This window comes from Nymphaea colorata, chromosome 1, assembly GCF_008831285.2.
Source record: "Nymphaea colorata isolate Beijing-Zhang1983 chromosome 1, ASM883128v2, whole genome shotgun sequence".
NCBI lineage: Eukaryota > Viridiplantae > Streptophyta > Magnoliopsida > Nymphaeales > Nymphaeaceae > Nymphaea > Nymphaea colorata.
Window position 1 is genome coordinate 4547105 of NC_045138.2, and position 18289 is coordinate 4565393.

Genomic DNA, 18289 nt, shown 5'->3' on the forward strand with positions numbered 1-18289 from the left:
TTCGGATTTAGATATATATAAATATTCGATCATATTCAAATTCAGATTGGATTTAGTTTTAAACAAATATCATACATCCAACACTCTTATATTTTGAAAGTATGCTAGCTTTGGTTCAAAATTCGGATTTGGAAGTGAATGCAAAATTGGATTAAGATCATAATCAGATTGTAAAATCGGATTTCAGATTCAGATATGACTTCTCTTCGTTTATATTCAAATGAGAATTCAAATATGGACATGTGAATATCTGAAAAAGCAGCTATATGTGGTGAAGAGTATATTTTATTTGAATCCGACCCAATGAGATCTCTATGGCTGATGGCGTACGACAAGCAAACCTGGGTGACAACTCCTATGGCTGGATCCAAAATCCAAGTCCACTCCTCGTTGAAAAGTTGTTGACCCTGCCGGCAAATGCTCATACCAGCCCACATCTGGCTTACCCGCTGCTCTTTTCAGCCATTGAGACGAGTAAGAAAGACTGTATCAGCACCTCTTTCCGATGCTAAGAATGCACGTTGCATTCCTTACAATTGCAAATCTCATGCTAATCCATTTCTTAGGGACTGCATGTTTGTCTTTTGAACTTCGAGTTAAGTTGGGCATTTTATGTGGATATAGGTAAGGATGTCAATAGATCACCCACCTGCTTTTTAGGATATTTACATATTCAGATTCAAAAGACAAAAATTCATATCCAAATCCAAATCCAAAATCTGATTTCACAATCCAAATCGGACTTTTACATTCATATATGAATCTAAGTCTAAGTTTGAAGCAAATTTAGCCAATTTTTCAAAATTTAAGAGCATTAAGTATAGGATATTTCTTTAAAAATAAATCCGATGAATCCGAATCCGATTGGATATTATTTGTATCTGAGTCCAATCAGATCTCATTTCTTAAATCCAAATATGATTTCACTTATTAATCAAATATTATTATTTTTTTCATATCTGATTTTTTCGGAATAGTTTGGTCGGATATCTGATCCAAATCAGATATACTGACATATCTAGATATAGGGTAATTAGCAGCCCAGGTTTCTTATGAAAGATGCTGGGAGTTAGGCTCCGGACTTTTATTAACAAAAAATTATATCTACAACAGCCAAAAATGGAGATGCATAGCATGTAGCCAAGTGAAAACTTAGCTACTGTGACCCAGCAGCCCCACAAAAACAACAAGCAACAGCAAGCTGCAACCATGCATTGAGATTTTGGAAAGTGAAGAGTGGACATGTACCTCCTTGACTCACATGGGGCTTCCCATGGTTTTAACTTGCCAAATTCACCAAACAAAATGAGAGAAAATGACAAAAAGTTTTGCATCTCCCCTTTGTTGTTTGGTAAAGCAGAAGGAGTATTTATCCTACCGCTCTCTATTGAGGGCCAAAGCCCCCACCTATCCTATCCCCATCCCTCTAGAGTCCAGAGCTGTTTTTAGTTCATGAGAAAGGTGCCCCCCATTATGCTTCTTCTACCTGCAGTACCCCCTTTATGCTGCATAAAGAATCAACACATTGAAGATTTGAAACGAAAACTGGCAGCCTACCAGCCTCCACCCGTCCGATGCACCAACTGCTTTGCTTTGGGGATGCAATTCTCCTTTGTTGAGCTTAGGAGTGGCTCATGTAATTATCTTTTTGTTGCTTATCTTTACATCCAAAATTATTGATGATGTGGCCTTAGGTTTTTATGACAGTGTTACTGTTATGCTCATCGATCTTTGTTTATTATTTCTGTTGTTGTAAAAATTATGGTTCTATTGTATGCTTTCCTTTTGTCCTAGATGGTGCAATAGTAGGTCTTTTTTTGCACTTCATGATATCTCTATTACGGGGTACTTTTATGAGGTATCCATATTGACACGGATAAGACACTTGTCCGAGTATTGGCACACACTTGGACACAGCCCAAACATAGTCAAACCTATGTCGGGTGTGGTCAACATACCCATGACCATATCCATTAGTTTATTTTTGTCCACTTAATTGAATGACATGTTGAAGAGCATCCAAACTAATTTACATCTGAATACTGGATTGAAGTAGATTCATGAAATAGTACTGCATTTGAGTGTTTCATGAATATACCCAAGTCTATAGCAGAAACTAATACATAGAGTACTATCATAGAGTTCATGCTACCAAACACCATAAAAAAGAGTTATGCATAAGGAGCGAAAGAGTTGCAAGGAACCATTTGAAAATTAAGCTACTCTGTGGTATATGGATTCTGGCAACAAATATTTCGTTCAAGGTTTGAGGTGTTTATTCAGTTTTTGTTTATAACCATTAATTACATTCATTTGGTTCTATACTTTGACTGAAGATTCATGCCATAATCAATAACTTCCACAAGAACATATATATGTGTTTGATTACTCCAATCCCTTATTCTAGACAAAGATATAAACTCTGTTTGAAAATTTTATGAAATACAAAATAAATTTGTAATTTCTGAGTATTCCACTCTGTTGATAAGAAGCACTGATGACTTTACTGCCATCTAGCAATGGCCACTCAGAGCCAACAACATCTTCCTCAACAGAATCAGTGAAAACTAAGTACGCATGCATGTGCCAAACACTCTTCTTCTGCGATCCTAATAGCCTCCATCACTTTGTTGTCTATTAAACTCTACGCCGAGGCGAACTGTATGCTCGGGGAATATATCACAGTTTATTCTCATTTTGATTACTTATGATCATATGGACCTTGTCGATGAGAGTTACCCTGCTCCTGCCAAGCAGAAAGGAAATTCCATGGAGTTGAACCTCAAATATAAAGAATGGGTTTGACAGGATCAATTGCTGTTCAGCTGGCTGTTATCTTCTTTTACTGAGGATGTGCACGGTCAGATTCTTCGCCTTTAAGACTGCATCTGATATGTGGCAGGCTTTGATGATTGCAATTCAAATCTTAGTTTGAAGATTTGAAGAAAGGGAACAAAACTGTGGATTAATATATTCAGAAAGCTAAGGCGTCCGCTCACCAACTTTCCGTCACCTCTAAAGCAGTGCCAGATAAATACATTGCTATGCAAGTCCTTAAAGGTCTACGACGTCTTCGAACTAATGGAATAATAATGAAGTACTGAGCAGAGTGAAAGAACAGTGCATCTTAATGTGAACGGCATATTAGGACAGAAATTTTTCTACGGGTATCACAATCTTCTCCTGATAACAGATATTGGATTATGCCGCAGCTCCAGTTATTAGACCAAAATTGCGTGGAATTTCCATCCCCCAGTTGCATCTTCTCATATGACTAATTTCTTCCCATCCCAGATGATTCCTTGCCAAGACCATGAGTTTTTTTGCTTTATTTTGCTCGTCAATAAGCTGCAGTTACTCAGATGTTTAGCTTTTACGAGCTGAGGCTAATAGAATAAGATATGCAGACCCTACATGCCAAAAAACTCTATAGAGATCTTTTATATGTATATAGCTGAAAATTGGCCCCGCCCCTTCTATACATGAGATTGCCAGTTCACCAAATCTACTTTCCTATCATCAGTGGGAGAGCTACGTTTGCCACACAATCCCACAAAATTTTCACCAAATCTACTTTCCTATCATCAGTGGCAGAGCCACGTTTGCCACACAATCCCACAAAATTTACTTTATTTACATATAAAAACTTTATTCATTTTCAGTTTGTCTACATATGAGTGCCCCTTAGAGTTTGAAATATAAACTTAGAGGTCGTTTGATTGTTGTTCATTCGGACGGAATAGACAGGACATCCTGTCCATTACACTACTATCCTGTCCTCATGAACAATGATGTTCCTTATTCACCGTTTAATGATTTTAAGAACAGAATACTAAGTTCTTTTTGTCCGACGTTTGCTATGTCTGTTATGTTTGACATTTGTTTCAAAATAAACAAATCTAATTACAATTATGAAAGATAAATTAAAAATTTGTCAGCAATACCTGATACTTTGTTGTTTTGTTTATGTCAATCTAATGTAAATTAGGATATGTCAATGGATCCAGATTCAGATTAGATATCTAATTAACCAATCAAACTGCTTAAACAAATTAAGTTTAGATGTAAAAAAGAAATTATAATCCAATTAAGAAATGGGATATATTCCAAATTTAAGAAATAATCTAATTCAATTCCTTCTTAAATGAATATTCTAACGAAAAATAATCAATAATATTGTCAATAGGTACATACATAATCTGAAAGTATACATAATCTGAAAGTATGTTGTTTTCAATATGTACATACATAACCTGAAAGTTTTAATTGTTAAGCTGTGAACTTAACTGTAGTATTCTGGTTAGATTCGGATTTAAATTTGGAAGTTAGACTCAAATGTATATAAAGTTTTTCAACTACCAATTAAATTCAAAGTATGCGAACATTCCAATGAACTTCATGCAATTTGAATACAATACACTGACATTCCTGCATCCACCTCTAATATGCTCAACAGAGACAATTTTAATACAGGAGACCCTAAGAAACAACTACTCACACTTAATCTACCCCAACAGCCAATTCTCCTCTTGAGTTTCTCACTGTCTCAAAGTTTAAGAGATGAAAATGCAGCTGCTTGAAACCATAGACTGCCACTTCCTCCCCTTCTTCCTACATGAGAAGATTTGCAGCCAGAGGAGAAGAAAGCCTTAAATCAAGGAAGCCATTCCCCTTATACTGTGCCAATCGCGTTAACATGAAGTCTCCATATTCCCTCCATTAATTCTACTTCTGCCCACGCATTGAATGAATTATGGCCGTTAGATGGTGCAATACTTTTTCTCCGGTTCAGATTCCTGCATTGCAGAGGAAGAAGAGTATGTTACATCTGACTTCTCATAAATGATTTATATTGAAACATGTTCTTACAGAGAAATACAGCCAGTAACAAATCTCTTCTTTATGTCGATTAAACCAGTTGGTGCTGCTGACTACATTCAATATGTCTATTGCCCCACTAACATGTCGATTGACATTTGCGACTGTGTCCTGCATAGTCTTGCTTCTAAGTTAATACAAATGCCACGTTGTGATAAACAAAGAAATGCACCATATCTTCCACGTCCATTTCACCTTGATTTTCTCCTCCCATCATCAGCGTAAGGCCTCCTTAACACTATTCCAGTTAGCAACTTTAACATCCAACTTGCTACCATTGAACTTCCAGCAGTTCTTCGCCCAGACACATGGTGAGAAGACGCGAGAGAGGATTCGGCTTGCGACGCAAATTCAACCTCCTGGGTAACACGTTTGGCCAATTGAGAACTCAACCTCCTGCAAATTTCGCTCTCATGCTGATCTTCCTCAGAAATGATCACATAGGGATGTCCTTCGAGTTCTTCTTTCGTCTCCTCCACTTTCTTTGCATCTCTTATGATCTCCTTCCAAGATTTTAACAGAGGCAGTCTTCCGGTGTGATCGCTCACCCCATTCAATTGATTGGTCTCCGTTTCTGTATTTTCCCTTGTTGAAATTAGGGATATCCAGCCTCGCGTCCATGACAAATGAAATCCACGAGATAAAAAAATCAATAGCTTCAGAAAAAAGACAGCATGCTAGAAATCCATTATTAAGAAAAGTGAAAAAGAGGGAGAACATGCAGCATCGGGGTTTGAGAGCTTAAGTTTCCTGCAACCCTTGTAGGAGATGCTGCGTCGGTTCATGAAGAAGAAGAACACCATAAAACCCCTCTGCGGCTCTGCCACCGCCGAAAATGCGTGCTGAAAATGGGCATGGGCCGAGGGAGAGACGGGGCGGAAAAAGCGAGCAGAGAGAGAGAGAGATTGAGTATCACCACCACAAGCCGCCGCCCAGGAGCCGCTGGAAGACTCCCTGCTGAGGATCTGCTGGAGGACGCCCACTGAAGAGCTGCTCGAAGACGCCCACTGAAGAGCTGCAAGCAATGTTGCAGGAGGAAACGAATCGACTATGTCCGGGGAGAGAAACAGAACGGCTCAGAATGGAATTTCTGGCTCCCCCGCCTATCATGTTCTTTTCCGCCCCAAATAAATGAATGAAATTTAATCACTTCACCTGGAAGCTTAAAAGACCTTCATCTAATACCCGACTATTTGATATATCAAATGCCATACTAGAGCCAATTACCTCTTTACTTAATCTTTGTAATACCGCTCCTTGAGATTTACAATGAAAAGTAGCAGTCCCGGGTAAGAACTTGGAAAACTGGATTTTGTCCATCCTAAATGCTGAACTAATTAGTTACCCAATTCTTGTTCTACATGAAATATAGTAATTGATCACTTAAAAGAGGGTTAATAATCAATCCAGCCTTTTCGCCCAGCCATTTAGCGCTTACACATATATATATAATCAGTTTCGTTGACTTTCTCCATCTATTTCAAATACATGGTCCTGATTAGATGGTTGGGTGACTTTAAACTTTCAAAAACACATACACACATATATAGACGGTTGGGTGACTTTAAACTTTCAGAAACACATACACACATATATAGACTTTGGTGAATATATAGTCATCTTTTATCACTCTCCTCCCCACTATATAAACAATACTAGCCTCCCTTTTCCAACCCTTGACAAAATATTATATTTCTAAGCTGCATGAACCACAATCTTCCCATTGTCATATTTTTGCAAGTTTGGTGCACGGATTATTTCAAGCCCAAGAATACGCCAAAGCCTTCAACACGCAACCAAATTCCGCAAGCAAACTTTGAAGACATACCCAAGTTTAAGAGCCAAAATCAACACAAAAGCACCAAGGCTCACGATCAGACTACCCAACAGCCGGCTGTTGTAGATTGCTTCGACGCTCATTGACTACCCAACATCTACACATACGTTAAGGACGTCGATAAAATACATGTATATGGGGCAAGGAATGGTTTTACTGTAAAAATACATGCGACTCCACCTTCTCTTCCAACAAATTGGTTACAATCCCCAACAAATGAGAAGTAGCTGTTTCTGCAAGTGCATCGATTACTATTGCCATCTCCTCCGTTTCTTAGCAGATGGAAGAGCAGAGGAAGAGAAGCAATTCTTACCCAATGGAAGGGAAGGAAGCCATAGAAAGATCAAACTAAAGATAAGGAACCATGAAATTTCTGATATCTGAAATAGGCAGAGATCAGCAGCTGAGAGAAATGGAGATGCCGACAGTTCGAGCAACCCTCCCTTCGCCTACCCTCGCTTCGGAATTCGGGTTCCGACTAATATTATTTGAGAATTAAGGAAAAAAGCATGACTTATAAAAATTATACAAATATATATAGTAACTGAATTTATAGCTGTGGTTGTGCACCTGAATTTGAATCCAATGGAAAGTCCACATGTATTTACAAAATTTTGTATAAATTTTTTGAAAAATCTCGTTAAAAATTTAAAACTATAATTCAGTCTTTTTCATGAAATTTTTTTTGCGCCACCCTTAATCCACCAAGACTTGGGCTGGAGGAACCCCTTGAGAGCGGTAGGCTTTTCAGATTGTTGAGGCACTGCCAGTAGCCTCCCATATTGATCATTTCCTTAAATCAGGAACCATCCAAGAACAATGTCTCCAGTTGGAGGAAACTCCACAGCCGCTCTGGTATCCTTCTCAGAGTGAAGTCCTTAAAGTTCGCATCTTAGCCAACACACACTCAATTGCTCGCAGTTTTTCACTTCGAGACGCAGAAGGCGTCACAGCATGTCAGCTAATTGTCTGAGTCCGTAATAGCTTAGGTCAAGATATTTTAGAAGTGCAAGATCTTAAGTGAAATTTGGCAACTCATTGATTTTACATCGCTTCAGGTGAGCACGAAGTTAACAACTCACCACTTTGAAGATGAACCAAAGGCCTCCCCATTCCTCTAGTATAGGATCCTGGACCACATTGAAACCTGGGTGAAGTATGATATACACTTTAATTTGAGTATCACAATCTCATTTTTTAGAGTAGCACCTATATGAATCGAACATGCAATGTGCATTCTACTTGTAAGTTTGCCAAGCAGCTACGCTACGGTCCTTGAGAAGATTTTACATCCCTTCATTGACGATACACTCAACCACTTTATCTTGTTGAGGTGTGCATTTATTGTTGACTTGCACGTAGAGATATCAATGGATAAGAATCGAATATGTCCTTAACCGTATCCATTTTTTCAAATATTCACATATTGACATTCAGATTCAGTTTCGAGTACAAATAAAGAAAAGTCATATCTGAATCTGAATTTGATCCAAAATCTGATTCCATGAGCTGAATTCGATTTTTGCATTCATATTCGAATCTAAATCCAATTATTGAACCGAATGTGACTGATTTTCAAAGTGTAAGAAGATAGCATATATGGTGTTTATTCAAAATTAAATCCGACCCAAATCTGAATCCGATCAAACATCTATTCGAATTCGAATCCTATGGGATGTCATTTTCTAAATCCGAATATGATCTGATTTATCATTCGGATATTTATTTTTTTCCATATTCAATTATTTCGGAACAAATCGATTGGATATCTGATTCAAATTGAATATATTGACGTTTCTAATTGCAATCTCCCCCTCCTAACCCTCAGAAAAATTTAATTTATGTATTGGATATGCTGCTTGGTCATGCCCTATGTTGAAATACATTTAGATTCATGATATCCAAAACTTTTTTACACAATAAAATTAGACAAACAAGAGATTAACAAGAAATCAGGTCGCACCACTATTGATGGGAAAATTCATGTGAATGACAGAAACATCTAGAATTGGAGAGGAAAAAGAAGCAGCAATAAGAATGTAGCTAATCTGGACAACAGAAATGGTGGTGTATGGAATGGTAGAAAGAGTGTGGAAGCCGAGGGCCGAGACCATTGAAGACTAACCAACCGAATTGATGGCTAAATTACTCTGCGGGACAAGGATGTGTGAAGATGGCTGGATGTCCTTTTCACATTAAAACTACTTTTTGTCCTGTTTTCTAAATTAAATGGAGACAGTTGTTGCATGCACTCTCTACCACTGGTAAGGCAATAATGTGGTGGTGGAGCTAATCAAATGGACTCACTCACTCGACTTGATTTTTATGAGGGGAGGGCCGAACTCTACAACTCAATTGTAATTGTCAGCATGCAGCCTGGTCTTTTTCTTTATTTGTTGCTTTGCTTTTCTTCCTCTATATCTGAAAATTGCTTCTCTTTCATTGGGGCCTGTTTCAATCAATAAATTTATTGGATCAACTTGCACATGCAGCTTTCCCTTTCTTCCATATATGGAAGGCAAGACCATGTGACCATCCTCTTCTAACTTTCCATGCAAAATTGCATTGTTGATGTCCATTTGCTGCAATATCCATCCACATTTTATTGCAATTGATGATAAGTACCTTATAGCAACCATCATCTCCACAACCGTTGTGAAGGACCAAGCAGCCGATGGCAGGGGTGAACAGCTTATATGTATTATCGTGACTCCGTTTAGGATTAGCAGTTCTTGGTCTCCCAGCTCCAATTCTCAATGCACTTCGAATTTTGGAAAGGATGAATAAATGGAGGTTGACCTGATGATTCTCCACTACATATCTCCACTTAGTTTCGGTCCTGAATCCAGTCATTCTTCAGCAGCCTTAGCGCTTGACTACCCATGATCTCCATGCGCACATCTTGAAGGACGCTAGTTTTTCCATGACCTCTCCGCAGTTTCATCGGCTCTTCAAGAGCAGATTTTCTTTCTTTTTCCTCCAATTCTAGATGTTTCTGTAACTGACATGAATTTTCCATCAGCAGCATCATGACCTGTTTAACTTTCTTTCCAAACCGGTCAAAAAACAAGGCAGTGGAGCACGTGAGAAAAATACTAGCTTGTTGATGAATTTTGGATCTGAGTTGTACTAAAGAGGAAATTTGTTAGTTTACAATCTCTTTGAAATATATGTAATCAATAGAAGGAAGGGGAGATTTGTTTTAAACTCTTGGAAGCCTATTTCCTTTGAAACCTAATAGAATGTAGAACTCTTGCAGGAAGATTCACTTCACTCAATTTAAAAGCATAGATTCTTGAAGTGATTCACCCTTCATGTGAAATAACGGCCATATGAGCCTAAGAATTTGTAAAGACGCCAATGGAGGGTGTTAGCACGTAAGGAAATGAAGGACATCAATGGAAAGTTGACATTACTTTAGCTCAACCTTATGAGATTCTTATTGCATAATAATAGGTCTATACCCGTGACAGAGGTTCAACATTCACCATCTGTGCCTCGAATGCGTCTTTCCTGAATGCCTACACAGACTGCATTCCATGTTCTTGTCATTAATATATCAGGGGTCAAAGTACCTCTATTCATTTGATTGTGATTTTACATCAGCTAGTTATGTAAAATGTTTTTTGGACATGTATTAACACATTTTTGAGATATCTTTATGAAGTTTTCAAGGTTCATTCATACAAATTTTACCCCTTGTCGGAGATATTACAGTTCTCATTTTCATAGAGACATGTACTTTATTAAATAATGTTGTCGTATACAGATAACATTATCGCTCTTTTGACGATCACATGCTTACGAGCCCGTAGAATTGTGCTGCAGGTGACTTCTTCTATGCATAGTGAGCTGTAACTTGTTAGGTAACCCATCAATATCTTGAATGAGTACAACTGAATTTCTCTGCCCAACTGGTTTACTGTTTTCATTAATCTTGGGAGTTATTATTACTATGGTCTTTTTCTACCTTTTGTGAAACCCAAAAGCCTGGTCATTAATTTGATTTTCGTAGGTGTTATTCTTCTAAATTGTAAATAATGACAGACACTACTTCCAGAAAGTTCACATAGATTAGAAAGCAGTCTCAGACCCTAGGAGCCAAGGAGAGCTGCTTCAGCCTCTTTGGGGTATCCCCTCCCAACCATCTATGTTAAAACTTGCTGCTCATCGCTTTGGCCTATTAGAGGATAGGGAAAGAACAACTGTTGACAGTGACTGTCAAAGGAAGATGCAAGGGGAATCAGGGGATTGCCAGGCTATTGTAGAGACAACAACTCGATCTTCAATAATGGTTGGCTTGTGAGCATGAAGAGTTTGGAGTGGGTCATATTGGTTGGCGTTGTGATACTCCTACGAAGAAGCAGGGATGTTGCTTAAGGGTCTTCTTTTATATGAGTTTGTTATGATGGTTTTTCTCTACTGGTGTGTGCAGATGAAGTTCATTTTTTCATGTTGTTTTACCACTAGTTCTTGTAGTTTTTGCCTCCAACAGCCTCTTGCTGGCTTTTATAACGTTCAGTCTCTCTCTTTCTCTCTCACTCTCTCTCTCTTTGATTTTTCACTGAAAGTCTCTCTTTCTATTTCTTTTATTAACCCTCTCTTTCTTTGATCTCTCTCTTCCATTAATCTCTCTTTCAGTTTCTCTTTCTCTCTCTCTCTCTCTCTTTAACTTATCTCTCTTTTAAATCTCTCAATCTTTGATACCTCTCTTAAATTCTCTTTCTTCTCTTTTATAATCCCTCTCTCTTTGATTTCTAGATCTCTTAAAATCACTCTTGCTGTTGCGTTTATTGTTACCTTTTTCTATCTCTCTCGCTTCAATTTCTCTATTAATTTTGTCCCTTTTATTAATATCTCTCTCTCTTTGATCTCTTTTTCTCTGTTTACCCTCTAGGGATTTTTCTCTTAAAATCTCTCTTTCTCTCTCTTTTATTAATCTATCCATCTCTTCAGAAAATCCCTTTCTCTATCGCTTTTATTAATCTCCCTCTCTTTGTCTTCAATTTATCTACTTTTTTAAAACTCTCTCTTTCCCCATCTCTCTCTTCTATTTCTCTCTTTAAATCTCTTTTTCTCTCTTTTGTTAATATCTCTCTATCTCTCTTCCATTTCTCTCTTAAAATCTCTATACCTTTCTTTATCTCTCTTGATTTTTCTCTTAAGATCTTTCTCTCTCTTTGGTTTTTCTCTTTTCAATTTCTCTTTTACAATATTTGTTCTCTCTCTTCAATTTGTCTCTCTTTCTCTTTCTCCCTCACATCTCTCTTAAAATCTCTCTTTCTCCCTCTCCTTCTTTGTCTTTGATTTCTCTTTGTTGTGTTCTTTGATTTCTTCTGAAATTCTGTCCCTCTCTCTTTTATCAACCACACAGTCTCTCTTTTTAAAATCTTTATCTCGTTCTCTCTCTCTCTCTCTCTCTCGCTCTCCCTTTCATTTTACACATATCTCTTTAATTCTCTCTCTCTCTCCCTCCCTCTCTTTCTAGATTTTAATTTCCCATTATCCTTGGTCTAAAATCCATTTCTTAAGAGCCACACATCTTTCCAAGCAAAACAACCAGCATTTCCACATCCAACCAAAAAAACGAAGAAAGAGAGTGAGAGATTAATAAAAGAGAGGAAAAAAAATATTTTAAGAGATAATCAAAGAGAGGGAGAAAAAGAGATTTGCTTTAATAATGTGATATCATAATTTTGATAGAAATTAAGATTGTAAGTTTAAGAAATCATTTTAGAAATTTACCTACTTCATCATTTTTTATATAGGCTGGAAATAAACTAGGGATCATGGGAGAGCTTAGCTAAGTCTATAAAGCTCCCTTAGGGGCTTATTTTGAAAGACTATTGAAACTTGTTTAAAATTATCAATATATACATATAAGGATTTTTTTTATATATGTGTAAACCTTAAAGAAAGTATCTCCTTTTATCTTAGAGATTTGATAATATATCTCTTCCATCGTTGAGTATGGGAGGAAGTGTCTATTTTAGAAGATGTTGATGAAAGTAACTACTCTTATGCCTTATTGTGCTTCAATTTAATCCATAATGTACATCTTTATAAAATTTATTCTTTTGAGACTACTAATAGGATGGTCAATAGGTAGATATTAAGAGAATTATGATTAAAAAGTGGTTAAAGATGTGGTTTAAAACTGAAAAAAAGAAATAGATATTTTAAAAGAGAAATCAAAGAGAGAGAGAGATCAATAAAAGAGAGAAGAAAAATTTAAGAGAGAAATCAAAGAGAAAGAGAGAGAAATCGAAGTGAAACTAGCAAAATAGAGAAAAAAGAGTTTAAGAGAGAAATCAGAGAGAGAGAAAGCGAGAGATTAATAAAAACAACAGAGAAAGATATTTTAAAAGAAAATCAAAGAGAGAGAGGAACATAGATTTCAAGAGAAAATGAAGAGAGAGATTAATGAAAGAGAGAAAAGAAAAATTCTAAGAAAGAAATTGGAGAGATCAATAAAAGAGAGAGAAAGAGAGATTTTGAGAGAAATCCAAAAGTGACAGAAGAGAGTAAAAAAAGTAGGGAGAGAAAGAAAGAGAGAGAACTAGAAAAGAGAAATAGAGGTTAGTAAAAGAGAAAGAAAGAAAGAAAGATTTTAAGAGAGAAATCAAAGAAATAAAGAGAGAGGAAGGGATAGAGAGAGAAAAAAAATCAAAAAAATGAAAGAGAGAGAGAGAGAGACGAAGGAAGATTAATAAAAGAGAGAAAAAAAGAGATTTTAAGAAAGAAATAGAAGAAAAATGACTTCTTAGAGTGCACACTTAGGCACACTTACTAGCTAAATGTGCATGAAAGAAGCCATTTTGTAGCTATTGGCTCTGCTTATAAGGAACCGAATCCCCACCTCCCCCATTTAATTGAAGCAGCTTCAATATATAATGCCATAAACACTTCTTGAAAAACCTTAGAGACCAACCTTAAAAGAATGACGATTCAGCACGAATCGGCTGATTTATGACTGATTCAATGGATTAGATAAAAAAAATTTGTTGAATTTTGGAGGCTCATGAATCAGCAATTGCATTTGATTCGGATGAGCTGATTCAGGCCAATTCAAACCGATACTATCAAGATGATGCTTATATAGATGATGATGGAAAATGACAATGGATGACCCGAAGGTGACAGGTCTGGTGGTTTTGGTGCAAAACTGGTTATGTGCATACAATGATGACCAAAATACTCTTGATTAAATGAGAAGGAGAGAAACTGGTTTTGTGCACACCTCTATGCATGCAGAGGAGTGTGTAATGACCAAACTGCTAATAAAGTGAAAAAATGAAGATGTTAAAAGTATGAAAACGAGATTGTAAAAAAGTAAAAAGACTAAAATGTAATATCATTATCTAAAATTTTTAAAATACCCCCACCCTCTCTATTTTTTGTGGGTTGCATATTTGTTGCATGCACAAAATAGTGAGAAAAAAAGTTAAAATTTTTTTATAATGAAATGTACTTTTTAGTATTTTACAAGGATAAAAGAGATATGAAAAAGTTAAAAAGTGTAAAAAGTAGATTTCTTTATTAAAAAAATTCCTAAAATACCTCAACCCTACATTTTTTTGGTGAGGCTGGATGGAAGGGAGAGGCCAAGATGAGAGAGAGAGAGAGAAGTTGGACATAAAAGCCTTGTGGTCCCTCTCGTTAGATTAACTCTCTCTCTCTCTCTCTCTCTCTCTCTCTCTTCTGGACGCTTTGCTTGTTGTTTCCAGTGTTTCGGACTTCAACGGTAGCAATTTATCGATCTTTTACATTGTGGTAGACAGTGCACTCAACTTTGGGAGCCGAAAAAACGTGACATGAAAAATTTACAAGACCGAATAAAACGAGAGAGAGAGAGAGAAGTCGATGAAATGCAAAAGATTCATATTTAACCAAAAAAAAAAGTTACAATCTGTCACCGCTTTTAAAAACCACACACATTTCAGATAAGAAAACCCCAATATGTGCTAATTGTTAACTTTTCCCCGAGACGGTCGAGTGCAGGACATCTGAAAATCCCCAACAAGCTTTCAGGCGAGACAGGCGATCTGTTCCTTTGCGTCCGTGGGACATCTTGTTCCTGTTAGACCTGGACACCTCCAATGGCTTGAGAGCAGACATGTCAACTACTTGCTGGAGGCTGCCATAGTTTTTCACCTCCAATGACTTGAGAGCAGCATGTCAGCTAATTTCTGAAGGCCGCCACAATCTTTCACCTCAAACGACTCCAAGGCAGGCATGTTAGCGATTGTCTTCAGTTTATTAGATGCGTACACTTTCAAGCGCTTGAGAACCGGCAGGTCTTGTGGTAATTGCTCTAGGCTGCCACAATTTCTCGCCTCCAACAACTCCAAGGCAGGCATGTTAGGGAGAGCCTTCAGGCTATTAGATCAGCACACCTTCAACAACTTGAGAGTAGGCAGATGGTGAGGTAATTGCTGTAGGCTGCCGCAATCTTTTATATCCAACGACTCCAAGTCAGGCATGCCATGACCAATTGTGTTGAGCCCATCACAGCTCAAAATCTTCAAGGACTTGAGCACGGGCATGCCCTCTATTTCACACAATGCTGGGCATTCCTTGACCTCCAATGTCTCCAACGAAGTAATCCTCGTTACCTTTTTCCATATAGAGCAGCTTTCTAGCTTTAGTGTCCGTAGCATGGTATAGTTTCCCTTCAGATGCCAAGATGGAATTTCTCCTTTGTAATGATAAATAACCAGGCTCTCAAGGCCATGAGGAGGTTCCAAAGCCTCCAGCATATAAGTACTCGGTTTGGAAGCATCAACAGCTTTGGAAGCATTTTGTTCCTCAAAGTCTAATTCCAAACTGTTTATGCCATGTTTCTCTTTAAGTAATTTTGCCTTTCCTGCATGATCAATTGCTTTTCTAGTCCCCCCCAAACCTTCTATCGACAACTCTCCCTTTAGATTATTCAAGTCTTTTAGTTCCTCAATATTAGATCCGCTTGTCTTCCCTTTGTCATCACATACTAGAAACCTATGCAAGGTCCGTAAACTGGTAAGCTTGCCCAAGCCTTCGGCTATAAAATCCAAACTCCATGTACTTTCCAGCCCAAGGTACCTCAAGTTGCACAGTTCACTCATTTCCTTGGGCAATTCTTCAATTTTACTACAACTTAAATCCAACGTTTGCAAGTTATAGAGCTTGCCCATTGAACTCGGCAACCAACTCACGTTAGAATAGCTTAGATCGAGATATTTTAGCAGCAAAAGACATCCAATGGAGTCCGGCAGCATGTCGATCTGACATCTCATCAATGACAACACCCTCAACCACTTGAATTTGGTTGAGTGTTCAATATTAACTGAAGGCGAGTCGGAATAGGAACCACTCAACATTATTGTACGCAACTTATTTGTTGCTGCAGAGGCGTAATGCTTGGTCGCTTCGGCACTGTCTACAGCAAGTAATGACAGATGACGGGTGCGGTCAGTAGCAGAGGCATGGCCATATTCCTTTCCACCAATATATGAGGCAAGGTCATGCAAAATGTCATGCAACCTGAGACAACTGCCCTTATGATCTCTATACAAAATGCCACGCAACTTGGGACGAGGGCTGAGAGAATCTCGATATAAATTGCCATGCAACTTGGGACGAGGGGTCTCTTCAATCAAACACCGATTTATCAGATCATCAATGTATTGGTTTGCTGTCACTTCCACATCTATGTCTTTCTTTTCCTCAATTAATCCATGCGCCATCCATTGCATGATCAATCCCTCCTTTTCGATCTCATAATCTTTTGGAAAAATGCTGCAATATATGAAACAACTCTTCAAATAAGGTGGTAAGTCATCGTAGCTCAGTAAAAGACCAGGAAGAATGCCACCATATTGAGAAGAAGACGATAACTTCCATTCCCAGATCTCACTTTTCGCAACCTCCTCCCACTTCGCTTTGTCCTTGGGTTTTGTTCGCATTAAGGACCCAACAGTTTGGACCACAAGCGGCAACCCACCACACTTCTTGACTATTTTTTCTGCAATGTCTAGCAAATGGTGGCTCACCAAATCATTTTTGGTCACAGATGCCTTGTTCAAGAATAAAGTCCAACTCTCATTTACAGGTAATATTGGCAATCTATGCACATATAAAGCACCAATTCCTTTGCAAACATCTATATTTCGACTAGTGAGCAAAATTTTACTCCCTGTTGCACCATTCATGAGGGTGCTCCCTACATCTCCCTCCCACCAATCTAGTTCCCAAACATCATCTAAGACCAGCAAAAACCTTTTCATCGAGAGTACACTCTGTATTTGCGTGTACAAGTGATTCAAATTAGTAATACCCTCAAAACCTGCTTTGGATCCCTTGCACACTTCCTTCATTATTTTCTGCAATAAATCCTTACGTTTTGGCCTCTCCGAAACACAAACCCACCACCTACGTTCCCCAAACTGTTGTTCAACTTCATTGAATACCACTTTTGCAAGAGTACTTTTGCCGATCCCTCCTTCTCCTACAATGGAGATAATAGAAACATTATGCTTCTCTGTCATACTACTCGGTGTAGAGTCATTGGACAAGAGCTTTTCTACTATCACTGTTTTATCATGGTCCCTGCCTATGGGCTGTTGTGCACCCATGTGATGGTTTGTCTCTCGAAGATCATCATCCTCCCCACCAGTACGACCCTCACCACTCTCTTTTGGTGTTTTTTCCACCTTTTCCCTCTTTCTTTCAATTTTATCAAGCCTTTGGTTGATATTTTTTATTCCATTTCCAAGTTGGTAGGAAGCAGACATAGGTTCCTTAAAGCCAGGGAATAGAGTGATCCAGGGTTTTCTTACCTTGTTCCTTGAAGTTATAGAATTTCTGAGCTCGATTATGGTTTGGTATTCTTCCATGATGTCCGGGGCATCATAAAGAACGTCCTTCATCTCTCCCTCCAGATCTCTGTCACGCTCGTTGCTGAAAAAGGGCTTGCGATCTGCATCTTTGAGGGCATTCTGCAACCGGTCCACCTTCCCATGGAGATTCTTGAGATCTTTTTTGGCATGCAAGACGAGGTCCACTATCTCTTTCAACAGACCGGCTACATTCCTCAACAGTACAGAAATAACTATTTCTCCAAGTGCTTCGATTACTAATGACATCTTCTCTGGTTTCTTGATAGACGGAAGAACAAGCGAAAGAGGAGCAATGTTCAAGCAAATGAAAAGAAATGCAAAGAACTGAAGATAAAGACTAGGCTGCCGACAGTTTCCCTTGACTAGTAGACTCCCACCTCACATTGGTCATCCCCTCATAAAAATCAAGTTGAGCGAGTGGGTCTGTTAAATAAAACTCCACCACCACATTATTGTCTTGCCAGTGGTAGAGGAGATAATTAACTCACTCCATTTAATTTAGACAACATGGTAGAAAATGGTTTTAATGTGAAAAAGACATCCAGCCATCTTCACACACCCTTATGGGGCCAAGTAATTAGGCCTTCAATTCAATCAGTTATTTTCCACTGGCCTTATTCCATTCACCTTACCATCAGGTTCATTATCAGCATGCAATGGCATGTCATAATCTCAGCGTAAAAGATCAAGAGATTTT

The 18289-nt window shown here is 38.1% G+C and overlaps 1 protein-coding gene and 1 long non-coding RNA gene across 2 annotated transcripts; both read right to left on the bottom strand.

Annotated features, from left to right (window-relative positions):
• Positions 1-4338: 4338 nt before the first annotated feature.
• Positions 4339-6016, bottom strand: LOC116249951 (uncharacterized). The gene is made up of 2 exons (XR_004171286.2): positions 4870-6016; positions 4339-4796 (listed from the first exon to the last, which is right to left on the bottom strand). It is a non-coding gene; the product is annotated as an uncharacterized LOC116249951 (long non-coding RNA).
• An 8568-nt stretch (positions 6017-14584) lies between these two features.
• LOC116246435 (putative disease resistance protein RGA3) lies at positions 14585-17975 on the bottom strand. The gene has a single exon (XM_031618308.2). The coding sequence runs from the start codon at positions 17836-17838 to the stop codon at positions 15103-15105; it is 2736 nt and encodes a 911-aa protein (XP_031474168.1). The 5' UTR covers positions 17839-17975; the 3' UTR covers positions 14585-15102.
• Between the last annotated feature and the right edge of the window lie 314 nt (positions 17976-18289).

Bases quoted from the DNA above. Each gene is read 5' to 3' on its own strand.
- LOC116246435 (XM_031618308.2), bottom strand. From the start codon at position 17,838: ATGTCATTAGTAATCGAAGCACTTGGAGAAATAGTTATTTCTGTACTG.